Raw genomic sequence first — 18,328 nt, forward strand, 5'->3', positions numbered from 1 at the left:
ATATGCGCATGAGGCCATTCATCGGGTTAGGTTAGGCCAACCGTTAAAATGCCCGGACACATAAATCAGGTTGGTCCACTCATCAGGTGGGCCATACATAAACGTAGAATACGAACCTCTTTTTCCAAATTTCCATCATTTTCACAGGCTCGTATGGGGTCACCAGATGAATGGAAAGGCCTGATTTTTTTTGGATCCCAACTGATGAATGGCCACATTCTTGCACTTGTCATGTCTGCTCAGTATCCCCTGTTCAATCTGCCTTGGCACGAACCTCCTCATTTCACAAAGCTTGTGCACGTGCAACCAAAGTGCAGTTAGAACGAACGCATACTGCCAAACTGTCCAAATCACAAGCTGCTGTAGATGAGGCATATCCCCAAAATCAGGTTGGTTAGATAACCTTAACCTCTTTCTAATTAATATTTATTTGTTGGATTTGGACCATTGACTATCATCACTTTAATGGTCCAATTTTTTTTAGCTACCAAAGGGGATGCTTTTTGATGATTTTTGTGGTGTGGCCCATATATAGTGAACCCTACTATTTGAACAGTCTAGATTAGGCTATATGTATACCATGCGTACAAGGGCTGTGAGCATGCATATGGATAGTCATACAAGAATGTCGTCCATCAACACCATCCGAATTGAGGCTTAAAAAAGAAAAAATAAAAATGGAACGGTGTCAACTCAATAAAACAATATAATAGAGAAACTGAGTAAAGAAGAAAAAGAAATCCATCACTTGTTTAAAAAAATAATAATAAATAAATGGATAATGACTTTTTCAACGAATAAGAAATGTGGGGATGCTTCTTTTTTATTTTTTTATTTATTTTTCTCAGATTCCACATCTTTTGACATTAATTTGCATGAACCCATGCAAGGTATAAGAGGACCCCACAAAATTACAATGTAAGATCTTTACAGCCAACCTTTTGGGCAGGAACCCATGAAAGGAAAAGGCTCAAGCTGAGCAGTGGGACTCATCACATGTAGCTGATTAGATGTGCTCCAATCTTACATTGGGGCATTGCACGCCCACAAGAGGAGGCCAAAAAGCAGTGAGCAAAGCCACCAAGGCAAAAAGATGCCAAGATATCTCTTCTTCACCTCACCAAGAGGGCTCTTAAGAGATTTTCTTTTCCAACTTATCAGAGGGTACAAAGGTACTAAAGACATTGAACATGCGTATAAAAGTTCATGTATGCATTCCAAAATAATTGGGTTACACTAAACACTTTTGGTTGGTCTGTGGTTGACTTTAGCATTTAACTAGTTGGGAGTTGGGACCCATACAATGCAAGATGGGTCCCATCGTTTCCACCAATTGGAGCCCAAGGGACCAAACAGAGTGGTAGTGTATGAAAGTTCACTGATCCAAATTTGATTCATGCAAATAATGATATTTTATCTCCATTTGTATTTCTTTCTGCAAGGTTCACATTTTATTTTTTCAGTGTTCAAAAACAGTCACTGTTATTGGCATAGAGTTTACATCCAGAAAATGATTGAGACAAGTTTCTTGGTTTCAAGAGATACACCGTCCTATGGCATTTCAATGTTTTGGAATCCTAGAATTGGTAACTCAGTCTCTCATGACAAATAAAAATAAATCCAGCGATCTCAAATGGCATCGTCATGGCAGGCATGTAAAATGCATATCGTGCGGAGACATATAATTCTCCAGCATGGGAGATATCTTCATATTACAATAGCTGGAAGCCAAGATGAAAAGATCCTTTTCTTTTTCAGTGATTGAAAGGTGTACACGACTTTTTGATAAGTTCATTACCAGTAATGAATCATCATGATTATTGATTGAGAAAGAATGGTATAGGGACACTATAAAAAAAAAAAATATGCAGCCTAGAGAATTACCGGTATCCGTAGGCCATCATAGCTCAATTGAACATCCAGACCCTCAGTCTCCATCAGCTTTGCAAGATCTTCATTCACTTTATCGTGGTCCATTAGATGCATCATCCCTTTGAATATACAATAGAGAGAGAGAGAGAGAGAGAATATTCCCGAAATTTGTGTTACACAATAATATGAGTGAAGGTCTTTATGACTAAATGGAGATTGCAACAATATTTTATGCAAAGTACTAGAAAAGGCAAGCAAAATGTCTGATAATATACAGAAGACCATAAGAAATCAACTGTCAGGTACTAATCTCAGAAAAAGCCCCCATTTTTAAAGGGGGGTTTATGTTATGTGCTTGGGGCCATTATGATGGTGGCAAAGGCTCATAACATGCAGCTAGTCAAAAAGATTAACTAAGACTCATCCATTGTTCAGTTTCATCCACAGGCACCTGCTGTAGACATCTCCCAAACACATCATCTGTAGTCACCTTATATTCTAGTGCCAAAGAGCTGTTGCATCTGACTCATCAATTAACTTTAAGCCCTCAATTGGAGCTTGCTGTAAACCTGTACGAGTGACTTGCTGGTGGTAAGGACCTATTTCGGGCACCACTGTGTTTCCATATTTTTTTTAGCACCATGTGATCCCTTGGTTGAGCGGAGTAAGACAGAAAATAGCTCCCTTCCTGGTTTCCCAAAACATCAGTTGGAAGCTTCCCATCCATGTACGAGCCCTCGCATGTCCAAACTGTCCATTAAGATGATTGTGGTGAGAGCATACATTCTCTAAAAAAGTATGTCCAGTCCTTGGTTGGGATAGACTCATCTATTGAATCAACCAACAAAGGGCCTCCATGATAGGTACTGGCATCACTAGTGTGGTGTTGCGGCCCGGTCAGGCGACAGCAGTGTGAAAATTGAGCTTAGTCCATTTTGGGGCATCAATAAACAGGCTCTAATAGTTCCTAAGAAAATGGCTTTACAGCATCAACCATCACAGTGTCCAGAACATGTTGCAGGTATAACATGTCATAGTTGAGTCTAGAAATAGAGTCTCACACTTAGCCAACTCATGCTGGCTGATCACATAGGCCATCTCTTCAAGGGGGCCCAACGCCTAAGATCTCAACCAAGTTCTTGCTGAAGTATGCAGCGTTCCATGATCCAATAACCACATGAAACTTAACAACTGATGCCCATTCCAAGCTTTGGGAGAAAGCACTCATCCAAAAGTACAGATTAGTGAATGATCGAACCTTAAGGTTTTTGTTTTGTAACACAAGTGAGCAAACTCCTATAACATACATTGCATAGAATTCAAGAATATATTCCGATTGCATAATCCAGAATGCCTGATTGAGGGAGAGACGAGATTGAACTAACGAAACTAAAACCAGCATGAAACCCAAAAATAGTATCTTCTCAAATTCAAGTGGAAAACTATTCTTAGTCTCACCAACATAAAGCCAAATAGAAAATAAAAATAAAACTATTCCGACCCGCTATAAGCCTATTAAATGAATGCAGATTGCATATTGAGTAACTCAGTACACTACAGCATACCAAGTAAGCTCTACGGGGCCCGCATGTGAGAATGTGTCTTATCCGCGCCATCCATCTGTTTTTCCAAATCATTTTAGGGCATGAGCCCAAAATTGAAGCATATCCAAAGCTCAAGTGAACCACACCACAAGAAACAGTGGGAATAATGATGTCCACCATTGAAAACTTCCTACAGCCCACAGTGATGTTTATTTGTCATCCTACCTGTTCACAAGGTCATGCAGACATGGATGCAGGGAAAACACGAATATCAGCTTCATCCAAAACTTCTGTGGCCCCCAAGAAGTTTTCAACGGTAGACATTCAATTCACACTGTTTCCTGTGGTATGGTCCACTTGAGCTTTGGATATGCTTTAATTTTGCGCTCATGCCCTAAAATGAGCTGGAAAAAACAGATGGACAACGTGGATAAGACACACATCATGGGGTGCCCCACAGAGTTTACTCAGTATGCTATAGCGTACCAAGTTACACAGTGGATTGCAATCCACGTTCTCATTAAATAAGAATTGCATGCTGGCTTTGTACTACAACTGAACAATGGGAAGTACTACTTTTTTGTTAAATGAGCTTTGCACTGACCAGCTGAATGGTCAGAAAAAACGGGTTAGCCTTAACAAATGCAACTAACGCCGCTTGTTAAAAATGATGCTTCATGCAAAACAAGCATGAAATTATGAACAAGTTGCAATCCCAAAATAAAATCTCCTTGCGACACGGAATTCTAGAAAATTTCTAAAAAGTTGCTGATTTAAAAAAAAAAAAAAAAAGGCATCGAGGAAATTGCTTAAAATCATACCAGTAAAAAGTGCTCTCCTTGGTTTAATTTTTCGAACTTCCTCCAAAGCCTGGTAGAGAAGCAGAAGACATGGTTTGAAGTTTGAGAACTCCAAGAACTTGCCACAATTACCTAGGATGAAAGTCATAAATAATAACAAAGCTTTTTACCCTTGGCAGTCCAAAGTGTGTTGAAGAAGAACGGTCTGGCCTCAGTGCATCCTGAAGAAATAATTAGACAAATTAGCATACAAGAAGAACAACACAATTTCAAGTAATCTAAAGCAAAACATGCATCTAATGAGATTCGGCACCAGAATCAAGATTTCACAGTCCTTGAGGAGGGCATAAGTTTCTTCTGGTATTTCGCTCGCATCACTGCAAATGTAAACAAAAGATCAGCGCCAAAACTCATGATGGTATCAGAAGAGAATACACAGGAAAAATATATGGGAACCGAGCATTGAAATCCTAAGGCTGTTTAAAAGAGATTACCTTATATAACAGACATTGCCAAAGCGAAAACCAAGGGAACGATAACCTTTTCCATGCCATACAGGTAAAGGAGTAATCTATAGCAGAACATGCATCAATTTCAGAATCCACATGAGGCATGACAGATGCAAATATGCTTAATTTTGAATTCTACAACTGTTATTTATTATTATTATTTTATTTTTTTTAAAGTTCGGAAACTCTTAAATTATTCAATATCTTGCTTTAATTTACCATGAGGAATTATAAGGTCCTAAGACATCAAGGACATACATGACTCGGTAATGCAGACCATTGATCTGATTGTTTCAACCATGTGACACCTACTAATAAGGTCCTAATGCGGATTGCATATTGAGGAGGAGGAGGAGGAGGCATTTAGAAACTATAAACTATCAATTTTCACGCTTTACTTGTTATAATGGCGAGGGTGAAACATGCTTCAATAGAGGCCACACTCATGTTGGAGTTTTAGACAATAGAAAGGATGTCATATACATTAGCATAATCATGGTTACCAATGAATTCAAATTCTGCGACATGATTTGCAGGCTCAACAATTTAACTTGGAAATCCCTGTAGTTGATCACCCAAAGACCAAGTCACAAGCTGTGTCGACTCGGACAAAGCCCATGGGAATTTATCACTTCATCCTGACACAATTCAACCTATTATGACTGGGATAGTTGGGTTTCACACTTTTTTCCCAACCAAGACAGAGAATGGTAATAGTGGACCAGCATTTCTTATGTTGTGATATCATGTCAACTGTAAATTGGACATTCGTGCACATCAATTCAGACAGTCCAAATAGTAGGGCCTATTGTGGATGAAGTGTAGCTCAAATTTTAGATTGATCAAATGATCATAACCATCAAATGGGTGGGTGTCACATGGTTGAAAAATAAAATATTGGCTGTCCACATTAAATGGGAGAATCAGATAGTTACGATATCATATTTTCAACAGTCTGGATTGCAGTACATATATGCCATTTGTACTGTGGATGAGAGACCCAACCTAATAATGGTGGTGAACTATCATCATTATCTAGCCCATATAACTTTCGCCGATTCCTTTCTTTTTAGTAATTTTGTCATGGATTCTAATATCCCTCATTGATCCCAAGTCACATGGCTTCATACAGTTTTCTTTCCTTCAGGGAACCAATGTCATAATTGACAGTTTTCACATAATTTTCTTCTGCATTAATGTTATGCTTTTTTCACTTGATTGCAATAAATTCAAAGCTATAAAGTTAGTATTTGTCACATTTTTCAATTGGCCGAGCTCAAAATCAACCTAACTAGGATGCAGTACTTCTTTTGAAATTTTGAGCTGTCAAGACATGGCCACGTCTGTGAGTTTAACACCCTTGGGCACAACTCATACAAAATACTGATTTTTTATTTGCAATTATTATTATATTTAATTTTCTGGGACAATTTTGTACACAAAAATAATTGATTTTAGGTTTGTTGTTATTCTTATCTTTTGAGACTTCTTACATACAAGGGATCATTTGGATGCCTATAAAATCCTTAGTTGTAAAGGGTTTACAGGTATGTGTTTGGATGACCTATAAAGTGTTTACAAGTGGTAAAAAAATTTACAGGTACATTACCTTTGTTTCTTCCAAGCAAAAACCTATGTTTTCACTTGTCTTTCACCTGAAAAGATATTATACACAACAGAGCACGGTGATTGATACACACACATTCTGTGTGGGCTCACCATGATGTGTACAATACATCGAGTCAGTCCATGTGCATCCACTGACTCTCTCCTACGACCCTAAAAAAGGTTGATTGATTATCAAGGGGGCCACAAAACAGGGAACAGTTGGGATGGGATGCCCACCATTAAAAACCTCCTAGATTGTGTGTGGGGCGCATTGTGATGGGTGTATGATATCCAATCCATCCAGCATGTGTCCTTTGATGCTCTCCTATGGCTCCAAAAAAATAAAGCCCTTTCTATGTGATTTGAAGATTTTGGTGGGATTTGTAAACAATTTACAAGTTAGCAAAACACATAAACTGTCTACTTGTAAACACTATACCACTTGAAAGCCAAACGGTATAGCGTGTAAACACTTTACACCTGAAAAGAGTTTTGGGTGTAAAGTGTTTACAGCTTAAAATTTTCCAAGCATCCAAACAACCCCTAAATTATTGCAATATACTACAAAATATAGTGTTTTATAGTATTCAAAATAATCATAAGGATGTTCCAGTGAATCCAACTTTACAAGCCACCATTTCTAATATCCATGTGTGACACTGACAGTCTGACGCATATGTCCATGTCCAAGTACAGACATGATTTGCACATGTCGGAGAACCAATTTAACTTTTTCCAAGATGACTAGAAGTGACCAAGTTCAAAGGCATGGTTCAATTTTGCCAATAAACCATTGAAATCCTCACCTCAAGATTATGAACAATGAACGGTTCCTCCTTTATGATATTAAATTGTAACTTAGAGACCGCCGCACCAGGTATAATCACACCAGTATCCACTAAATAGTAATGAGTTTTCTTCATGACCTGAAACAATTTTAGCCATAATTAGTTGATTAGATCTAAGATGGAGCAATAACTTTGTCAAACAACCACTTGCTCTAAAAGCTCGAGCCGTTAGAGGATAGAGTATCAATATACATCAAGGGACTTTAACACTCCTCCACATGTGCGGGGTGGAACTCCACAGGGAACATACTGGGCAAGGGTGGAGGGGCAGTTACAACTCACACCATAAAAAGCCCCCCGTAGAAGAATATATTAGGGAGGCATATTTGCTGCTCATAGGATTCGAACACAAGACCTTCCACTCTGATGCCATGTCAAATCACCACTTTCTCCAAAAGCTCGAGCCGTTAGAGGATGGTGTATCAATGTATGTCAGGGGACTTTAACAAACTTAAACAGACATTTACTAATTCCCGTGTGATCAGAGTGGACTGAACAAAGTTCTTGCTCCTCATTATTATTTTCAAATGATGAGAACCCAAGTCGGTTTGGAATTCGCAGATAATACCAGAATCTGAGAATGCCTACAATGACGCAAGAATTTATAGGCATAAAACAAACAAACCATGTCCCTACATGAGCTAGATGAGTTAGGTTAATTTAAAAAATAAATAATAAAATAATAAAATAAAATAAAATCTGAAGTAATGCAAGAGAGCAGATGAAGAGACAAAAAACAAAATAAAGAACGCCTAAACACAAAACAAGTCCTTGATTACAACAAGGTATGTGATTGGATGTCAGACTAAGGAGCAAAGGAGTTCGTGACTGCTAACCTCAAAATCACGCTTTGCCACATAAATTGGAATATGGGACTGGACATTATTCGTCCAATCACGGAGATCATCAAGCCCTGCATCAAATACATTCAACAATCAGTCCTATGTTAGTTGCTCAAAGAAAAGTAAATGCATTATGCATACACCAGTTTGCTTTCTTTAGTTATGTATCAACCATCACATATCAGATATTTCATGATGTGACAGCATCCAAGAAATAGGCCAGGTCCTTTTAGGTCTTCCTCTCATCCTCATTTCAGGCCCTTCAACCCAAGCAAAGTATATGTATATGCCCTAGTTTTATGACCGCTTTGGCCTTTCTAGAAATATGATTAATCACTTCTAAGCACTTTTGGGGAAATTTTTTTTTTGAGATTTCACTCTTGTTTGCAAAGATTTCAAGGAACAAGGAATCTGAGACTACAGTAATACAATATTTGGCCTCCTGAGTAAAACAAAATGGTGCATCTATCACAAAGTCACACCTTACATAATTCCCTTTTAGGTTTTCTATGTTGGAGAAATTAGATGTTGAAAATTCCTACGCAAAGAAACTAGATATTGGATCAGGCAACTACATCCGAGTAGGAAAAAAAATGAACAATATGCACGTATTGTTGGAAAGAAACATATAGAGGGATAAACTGCTGAGGTACCACTTCAACAATATATTATAAAGTCCCCATATATAGCATCATCACCATCATCATCTAAGCCTTATCCCATTGTACACCTTATAAAGTCCCCATAGATGAGTTTTTTTTTTTTGTAACTTTCTTAGGAAAGACAAGAAAAGAAGAGTTGAAAGGAGAGAAGATGAAAGGGTTAGAATGTGTTGTTATTGACATTTTTAATATTGCAATAGCTTTTTTTAACTTTTTTCAATTTATTTCCTTATTCTGAGGAAGAACTTGATTTACTTAATAATTCAGGCATTCACTCGAGCTTAAGTTGAGTTTCAAATTTTTAATCCTCGGTTTGCTTCCTCATACATCGCACTGTTTGGGAGAGGCCTAGCAAGCTTCTTGTTGTGTTTGTTTTATATTTTGTTTTATGGCTGTTATCCCGTGAACCTTTTCCATTATAAGAAGCATAATTGTATGAGGATTATTTGCATCTCATCTGTTCTATCAATGGAGACAGGAAATAAGTCTCAAGTCTATGACCAAAGTCAGATATGCATTTCCACATGGAAAAAGCTTCTCATTGATGTTTGTGTTCCTAATTAAGGCAGTTTTACCAAATGTCTTCTGAGGGAAAATGCATATATCTTTCTTAAATTGCAACCTTTTTTTATGGGACATCTTGCGTACACGTACGCCCCCCTTACGCACGTACGCAAGGAGGAGAGCCCCACCTTCGATCTAGATCGATGACGACATCCATGGAGGACCCCCTAGTTAGAGGACTGCGTTTTGGTTCCTTGGAGTGGACCCGATCGTCATGTGAATCCCACCATGAGTTTTCATGATCGTGGCCCACTATTCCAAACGATCTAGTACTCTGAGTTTTGGTTATTATTGTTATTAGGAACATCATGGACGGTTTAGATTATTTTGATTAGTTGTTAATTATGGTTACTTCGTCTCTAAGTAATAGGTTGCGCACATGGTGCGAGTTTTGGTGTATAGGATTTTATCATAAATAAGTACCACTTGTAGTCTTTTTCCTCATTGAACACTGAATAAAATTTCTGCATTTTCCTACTCCTCTCTGAGTTGTGAAGCCTAATTGTGTGCGAAACCCTCCCTTCTTCAAAGGGCTAACTACCGTGGTGCGAAGTCACATCCATCCCAAATCGCCGTCATCTCCTACCATTCATATTCCTCATCTTCTACAGTTATCCCCTCATCAAATCCACCCACATCTGCAACTAATCTTTCCCCTATAGCAGATTTCCAGAATATGGCCCTGCAAGAGGGCTGAAACTTGGTGTGAAGGTGGACCTCCCTGTCCGACCAGCACCTAGCTAGCTGATTTTAGATTCGTGGGCCCCAGACACGTGCAAGCAGGATCCCATGCACATGTGTCAGGCCCGAGCTGCTGTCCACACGTGTGGATCATCTTGTGTTCGTTTCTCTTGTATTTCACTCCTCTCTCGCCTTATTTCCCTAACTCTAACCCTAGATAATCATAAATCTCAAGTTCTATTCCAATTTTGCAAACCCTAGGTTTTCCCGATTTGAAATATGTGAATCCCTTGGATTGGGAAGTAATCTTTTGCATGTATGGATGAATTTACTCTCCTTTGAGCATTATTTAGTCTATAATTTTTAATTGATCCAGCCCTAACATGTGTAGGCTTGGACTCTTATAGATTCCCCTTGTTGAATGCTTGACTTTTATGTGAGATGTGGAATTTTTTTGTGATTGTTTTCAAATTAGTGTGAACTAATGCCTGAAATCTTGCATATCATACTTGAATTTTATGTCCTGCATCATTTTTTGTATTTCTTAATGTTGTCATGGGTTACCAAGATAGAATATGTGTACAATATGCAATGGGTATGTGTACGAGTATGGGAGCAATAGGCAATAGCAAGAATAAAGGTAAATGTTGAGAGATATGCACAGAGGCTACTGGACGGTTTCCCAACAGAATTATGATTAGTGTTTTTCAAAATTACCATATTTAACACAGAAAATACAAAAGAGAGAATAGAAAAACTATGGAGCCTATTGTGTACAGAGACAACTTCAAATTAGATATTTGTGGAATAGTAAAGTCAAAATATCCAAGTCATTGATAACAGAGAGTTGTGTAGCACAAAAAGACAATTTGCAACATCTAAATAAGAAGTAACAGACATTATTTCTACAGAATCCACACGCCATGGTTTTAAGACTCATTCGAGTCAGGTGTAACTTGGACGAGTCAACTTGGATTCGGCACTACCTTGATCCAATTTGATAACACGAGTCACCCCCAACACGGAAGAGTAACGACTTGACTCTAGACAAAATGAGTAGATCCAAGTCTCCGAGCCAAAAAAACCATGCCACAAACACATAATTGGTAAAACACAACTTGAATAAAATTAGGCAACATTTGAGCCAAAACAAATACTAAGGTATCGAGTTTCCATATAAAAGAAAACTTGTAGAAGAAAGGATAATCATCCTTGATTCTTGGCATATTCATGTTATAATCTGATTATCTGAATGAAACATAGCTTAAATCAAATCATCAGAAAGAAGAGCAACTGAAGTATAAAATAGACCACCAAAAGCAGTTCCAGAAATATCACTGTAGTAACTACAACCAGATTAAAATCATGTTTCCCGCATTATACGTCCAGCCCAAGAAACCAGCATCTATCATACAATTATGAAACCAATAAATCTTTGTGCTGGATGATCAATGAGTGCAGCAGATGGTTTGGGCACGGCCTTTCATATTGGCCGTCCAAAAAACAATCTTAAAGTCCACAAGGTAGTTTTTTTTTTAAGGGAAGTCCGCATGATATTTACTAGATAGTTTCCAATATGTCAATCCATGAATACTACCGAGTTTAGACAATATCTCACTTATAAGTATAACACCTTATATCAATATGATTTCAGCATGCATTCGCATAACAGCCATTGGCAGGATCCACATGTCATCCTTTACATCAGAGGGAAAAAGAAATAAAAGGAAAATTTAGGATAGGATATGTAAAGAGACCTCCAATTGCATCTGCATGAGAATGGGTAATAATGACCGCATCAATTGTTCTTATCCTGACAGAAATGCCACTAGTTACAACTGGAAAAAGATATGGAAGCATGCATAGATAATCAACAGAACTGATAAATACACCAGTGATTATAGTTTTTAGAATGTCCCTTGTATTTCTGGGAACCTTGATGAGGCAAAAAGTAATTAATGATAATGGAAGCACATGTGCAAAGAGCAGAAGTCATAAGAATCCTGTGTAGTTTAAGCTACATGCTGCCTATTGGTTTTGCAGCATGTGAAGAATTACAAAAACTTAATCATGGAGAATATGAAGATAATACATTGCCCCGTAACATTTAAAATACGAAAACAACCACTGACAACGTTAGCAAGGAGTAGGGAACTAGGAAGCCCAACAATTGTGCCACTGCGAATCCTTATACCCCACTTCCCCTCCAAGCCACGATTTGCACTCCTTTGTCAATCTTTTCTAGATTTTTACTCAGAACCTCTACAACTGTATAGTGTTGATAGCCACAGTTTTCCTCGTCTATGCAAAATTATAGGGCAGCATTTTGAGAAGTTTCAATGCCCATTTCACAAGAAGCCATGTGTGTGACAACAACACACCCAGGCCTGAGTAAAAAAATTCTTTTTCCTTTCCTCTTACTTGTTTTCCCTTCAAGTAAGAAAGGGCTTAAAAATGGCTTCAAGAGATTATGTGAAGAAAGATCTTTCAAGGATATAAAAAGTAGTTGTAGTAACTTCTGAGGCTACCACTCATGAAAGTCAAACATAGAGAGAACTAAAAAATATGACAAACTTTTCCTTGAGCAAATCCCATTTTGGAACGGAGAATATGAAATATGTGAACCCGAGTTTTCGAGCTATTCCATTTTCCTGCAAGTCGCAAAACGATTATATTCACCATCCATCCATTTTTGAGGTTTGATTTTCAATCAACAATTTCATAGGACCAGACAAATGAGGAGAGTTGCTGTCAGGTAGGCGACCATCATTGAACTTTTGCAAAATTACCATGAGAACAATCCCATTTCAAATCCGATTGCCAAAACAGGATTCAAAAAGCCAACACCAAATAGCTGGGACAAGGCTATGATAATGATGATGATGACGGTTGTTTCAAACATTTAAACTGCACAAACATCTCAAGACCACCAAACTTCCATAGGATATCCAAGACAAGCAACAGAAATCATTCACAAACCATACTTACAAACATCCAAGGTAAACTGCTGCACATGGTAGAAGATATCTAAATTCAAAGATAAGATACTGACATCATCGTCCAAAAAGTACATAATTCAAGATTTGTAAGTATCGATGCTTCTTCTAATTCAAGATTTGTAAAGTTTTAGAAACTGGAGCTAAGGAATAGGAAAAAGCAACTCATATCTGTATGAATATCTTGAATAGGTGACTGGGTTAGCTCTTACCCAAACATAGGAAACCACCGAAGAGCGCTGTGGTAGAAAAACCTACACAGGTGCCAATCAAAGATATAAGTTCACACCTAATAAAATAAGCAACAGTTAATAGACAAGAACAATGGCTAAAAAGCTAGTCATAAGGAACTATAACATGTAATGACAAAAGGCATTGGTAAAAGACAGGACAACAGGATTATGTCTAGGTTGACCTCAGCTGTAGACATGTAACTGGAAAGCATTCATGAGAAAAACATATGACTGAATGATTCATTCCACCACACAAACAAACGAAAATAAAAAGTTACTTGAAGGTATTTATACATACTTGCCAGCATCCACAAGAATGTTGGATCTTCCCAAAGAATTATGATAGTGGATAAGGATGCTAGTGTTAAGTCTCCTATTCTTATTACCGGGTTCATTTGCTTTTGGGCAAACCTGTAACAGAAATCAGAAACAGCCATTATTGCTATAGCAGTTTTAGGGAATTGTTTATGAAGTAGCTTCATTTCATTCTAAATGAACAATCTGAAAAATTTCCAAATGTAACTTAATAGACACCAGAGCTTTTAAAACTATACCATGCACGTCTTTAGAGGATTAGTGAGACAGCTCACTCGAGGGATACCTTCACTAGTTCCTGTGCCCAAAAATATGATTTCAGACCCCTTCGAGGGTACTTGTGTGTCAATATCCCCATTGGCGATGTCTGTACAGCAATGCCAAAGTCAATCTGCATCTCATGCTAAAAGCATAAATAATTGAAAATAACATAGGAATATACAGATTAGAGATCCAGGAATTATGTTTCACTACATTTATTACGGAGGCCATCCAGACAAGAAAAAGAAAAAAGTTGTAGAAACAGCTCATTTATTTGCAATGTAGAGTAAACTCAGTCCATACTCCATAGGTAACAATGTAGGAAACAACAATAACCAAGCTGAACATACCATATCTCAATACGAACTTATCTCAATACAATCCTGATATTAAACTATACCTTCTGGCAATATCAACCTACGCACCATTAAATTTATTAGAGGACAATTCTATTGACAATATATTCTGGTAGCTTGTGTTTGTATCAAAATGCACCATCAATAGGAACCAACACAGACGGTACATTTCAATATTCCAAAATCCAATATGGACTCATCTTCTTTTCTTTTTCTTTTTCTTTTTCTTTTTTAACAGTTCGACAATTTTTTTATATCACCAGATTGATTTATCACAATACAATACCATATCTTATAGTTTGAACCTTAATAGAAACGCTAAGAACATTTAAAGTGGTTTCAATAATGCGCTTATTTCATACATGTATAAGCAGCAACACTTCCGTAAGTACTACATGTTATAGGCTGCAACTCAATCAGGCATCCAATTCTATGCAAATCTGCAACTCTTCTTGGTTCTAAAATATTTTCTTCCGGCTGGATAACCAAAAGAAAAAAATTCAGAAGCCCCAAAAGATCAAAAACTACAATACCCAAAGCACCATGGTCGCAAACTCACATCACATAAGAACACCTGTTTAATCCCTATAAAATTTGTTCCTTTTATTTCCAAACAACTCCTTTCTAGACCTCACCAAAAGCTAACGTAGCTTCTCTATCAGTTACCTGAGCTACAGTTTTGCTTTTATTATTAGAAGTCCTGTTTCATCTTTCTGTACATACAACCAGAAAATTGCTAAGAAGCCTAGATTTCAAAGCCATTGCCCATATCACCTGAAGACTTGACCAGCCATGCCTCAATCAGCATGGTCATTGCTCTAGGCATGGACCCTACAATCCCAAATTGGCTACAAAACAACCAACAAATACACAATGAAGAAAAAGAAAATGATTCACACTTCTTGTGTTTCTCATGAACATGCAACAACCATTGACAATATTTTCTTATTCTTCTTTTTTCCGAGGAGATTCTCAATCATTAACACTTTGTCATGGCCCACCAACCATCCAAAGGCTATCACTTTGAGGGGACACTTAAAACCGTACAACATCCCCTCTTCTCGATTCTCCCATCTTCTCTGACTGAACATGACTCCCCACAACATCCCCAAAAGTTTGACCAAATCCACCTCCTCTTCCTTCCCTTGAAGTGTAGGGGTTCATACGATACGAACACCTATATGGTTGTAAAGGTCAACAACTCTAGCCTCTTTACATGTAGAGACCAAGGTATTCCAAAATGGTTAGTAACAGCTGTTGCATTATGGTAACGGTGGTTACAGTTATGCATGACGGGGTTACGGCCATTATGGAAAAATTAATGGCCCCATGACAGTCTGTTATGGCACCATAACGGTCTATTACAGGGCCAAAATAGGTTGTTTAATAATTTTAAAAAAATAATTAAAGAACCATAATAGCCATTACACTCCGTTTCGTAACAATAATGGCAGTGGCCGTTATGGCCACCATTATCCTATGGAATAACTTGGTAGAGACCCTATATGGCGCCTCAAATTAGTGGCATATTTTATTAGAAAGGTATAGAACCATCATCAGTAACAGCTGCATCTAAGCCTTCTCACAACTAATTAGGTTGGGCCACACGAATCCTGTTCTGCCATACCACTCGATCAAGGACCGTATCCTCAATTAAACCATAGGTCATCAAATCTTTTCTTACTAACCTCCACCCACGTCCTTTTAGAGACTTTAACTTGAACCAACTTACTCCTAACCGGTGCAATTCTTGGTCTCCATTGCACATTGCCAAACCGTCTAAGTGTACGTTCCCAGATCTTGTTACCTATCGGTGCTATACCTAAATAAATAACCTCGACTATGATCATTTCTAAAATTTCAAAGCAATTCGTCCACTCTCAACTTTGAGGTAGTAACCAATTACCAGAATATACATACTTTTCATTCTCATTGATACGTCGAGAATTGTGCCAAAACCGATATAAGAATCTCTTACTGATGATCCTCATTGGCATCAAATAACAAACTAGCTGCATAAAGTCCTAAAATAAACACGACCCATCAAAAGAAATGACATGAAGTATAGAAAACAACTGAAAATTGTTCGTAGAAAATCTTCACACGTTAAATTCTTCCAAATTTGTCTTTGTAAGATCAAAAGGCACTAAATGATGAACACCCACATGAAAATATCCATCATTCTCATCAACAAATCAAGAATCCTTCAGAAACCAACACTCTAGAATCCCTGGCTCAAACATCTCATGGGCACAAAACACCGAACCAACAACCAAAAATCCAAAACAGAAGTTAGCCAACGAAAGCAAACAACATGCGAAATAGTCAGAATCTCGTAACGGGCATTGACACAGCTTCCTCAATCAAAGAATTTCTCAAAGAAACCACTCAAACAAAGACGGCCTACGAAACCACACACACACACACACACACACACAAAAATGAAAAAAGTGTAGAAAATAATCAAAGCAGAAGCAATCTTGAAATGGGTGCCGTTAGTATTGCTTACCGGACGAAAATCGTGCTTGAAGAACCCGTTTGAAGGGAGAAACCCCACGTCTAGAGAATGCAATTGCAGCGTTGCGGAGAGAAGGTTGGCATCTGATACGGCCAAAAGAACAAACAGCAGCAGCATAGGCAGGAAGAGGAAGAGCTGCAGCGAGAAGTAGAAGTACCATCTGATAGAATAAGCAGAGATTGCACAGGAAAGATCATGAAAGTAATCGAAGATTCTTCAAACGGAAAGGGGATTTGATTTCACATTTTAAAGGGAGAAAGCCATCTGCAAAGACAGTAACCAGAAAACACGCAAAAAAAAAAAAAAAATGATATGATATGCTCCCGAATGCCTCACGTGGCACACGTGTATGATATCCGGGCCGTTAATCTGTTTCACTCTTCCAGGATGGGCATACGCATCTGACACGGTTTGAGTAAGTATGAGGGGCCACCGTAATGTATGACTTTTATCAACACCGTCCATCCATTTCTCCATTTCATTTTAGTTTACAAGCCCAAAAATGAGGAAAATTGAAAGCTTTACTCACCGTTGAAAACTTCTTATGAGCCAATCTCATATTTGTGTTTTCCCTTCTTCCGGGTCTCTAAGAAGGTTCCAACGGTGGGCATCATTAGCACCGCTGCTTCCTGTGTTATGGTTCACTTGAGCCTTGGATCTACCTCATTTTTTTGACTCCTAGCCTAAAATGATACGACAAAATGGATGGACGGTGTAGATAAAACCAATACAACACGGTGGCCCATTGAAGGCCCAGCCAGTCCCGAGCTCGGAACAGGACGGGTACAACCCAATCGACGTCCGGATCAGTCAGATGCTTGTAAGTCGGGACGCGGATTGCGTCCTACTCCACCCGTCTCAAGCTGGGAACGAGCAGCAGCTTTGAGGGGCCACCTTGATGAACGGGTCTTATCCACACCATACATTCATTTTTTTTGTATTATTTTAAGATTTAATACAAAAAATTAGGAAGATCAAGGGCTCCAGTAGACCGCAGCGGTGATAATGATTTCAACCGTTGAAAATTTTCTAGAGCCCACCGTGATGTTTATTTTCCATCCAACCTATTCGTAAAGTTTTATAGACCTGGACGAAGAGAAAACACTATCAGCTCCATCCCAAACTTCTGCTGCCCCCAAGAAGTTTTCAACGGTTAAGTGTTTAATCCCCACTGTGTAGTCCACTTGAGATTTGTAAATGCCTTTTTTTGGTGTAAACCCTAAAACGATATGAAAAATAGATGGACGGTGTGGATAAGACCCATACATTACGGTGGCCACTCAAAGCTGCTGCCAGTTCCCTGCTGGAGACGGGCGACGTAATCCGCGTCCCTTGGAGTCGCGTTGGGAAGGAATCTTTCCTGTTGAACGCTGACCGTTGGATGGACTATTTTCCGATGCCCCACTTGAAGCCCAATCAGTGGATGGGATAACATGAAGGACGTGATTTTTTTTTGGTAGGCCTCCTTCCATGGTAAGACCCAGCAAATGAACGGCGGGGATGGGAGTGAATTAGGTGAGATCCCGGATCCACCAAGGTGGGTGGCACCCCTGACTGTGGGGCTCACAGATGATGCATGTACCTTAAGTACACACCGACCAACCGTTTTTGAAAGCTCATTTTTGGGGATGATCCCAAAAACGAAGCAGATCCAAATCTTACGTGGACCAAACCACAAGAAATGGTAGTCACTGAATCCCCACCATTATAAACATCATG

General features: G+C 38.5%; 1 protein-coding gene across 8 annotated transcripts; it reads right to left on the minus strand.

Annotated features, from left to right (window-relative positions):
• Nucleotides 1-161: 161 nt before the first annotated feature.
• LOC131218138 (putative hydrolase C777.06c) lies at nt 162-16,911 on the minus strand. Of its 8 annotated transcripts, none has more exons than XM_058212851.1 (13): nt 16,601-16,898; nt 13,761-13,841; nt 13,458-13,570; nt 13,139-13,180; nt 11,688-11,743; nt 8,018-8,094; nt 7,140-7,259; nt 4,711-4,787; nt 4,530-4,593; nt 4,387-4,437; nt 4,238-4,286; nt 1,885-1,991; nt 168-341 (listed from the first exon to the last, which is right to left on the minus strand). In XM_058212851.1, exons 1-13 carry the CDS (start codon nt 16,724-16,726, stop codon nt 318-320), a joined length of 987 nt encoding a protein of 328 aa, XP_058068834.1. In that variant the 5' UTR covers nt 16,727-16,898; the 3' UTR covers nt 168-317. The 8 variants fall into 8 exon arrangements, with proteins under 8 accessions (XP_058068845.1, XP_058068834.1, XP_058068840.1 ...); XM_058212821.1 differs by having other exon boundaries at nt 303-341; nt 13,714-13,841; nt 16,601-16,910; XM_058212828.1 differs by lacking the exon at nt 168-341 and adding an exon at nt 621-656 and having other exon boundaries at nt 13,714-13,841; nt 16,601-16,910.
• Between the last annotated feature and the right edge of the window lie 1,417 nt (nt 16,912-18,328).

Source organism: Magnolia sinica, chromosome 1, assembly GCF_029962835.1.
Source record: "Magnolia sinica isolate HGM2019 chromosome 1, MsV1, whole genome shotgun sequence".
Lineage (NCBI taxonomy): Eukaryota > Viridiplantae > Streptophyta > Magnoliopsida > Magnoliales > Magnoliaceae > Magnolia > Magnolia sinica.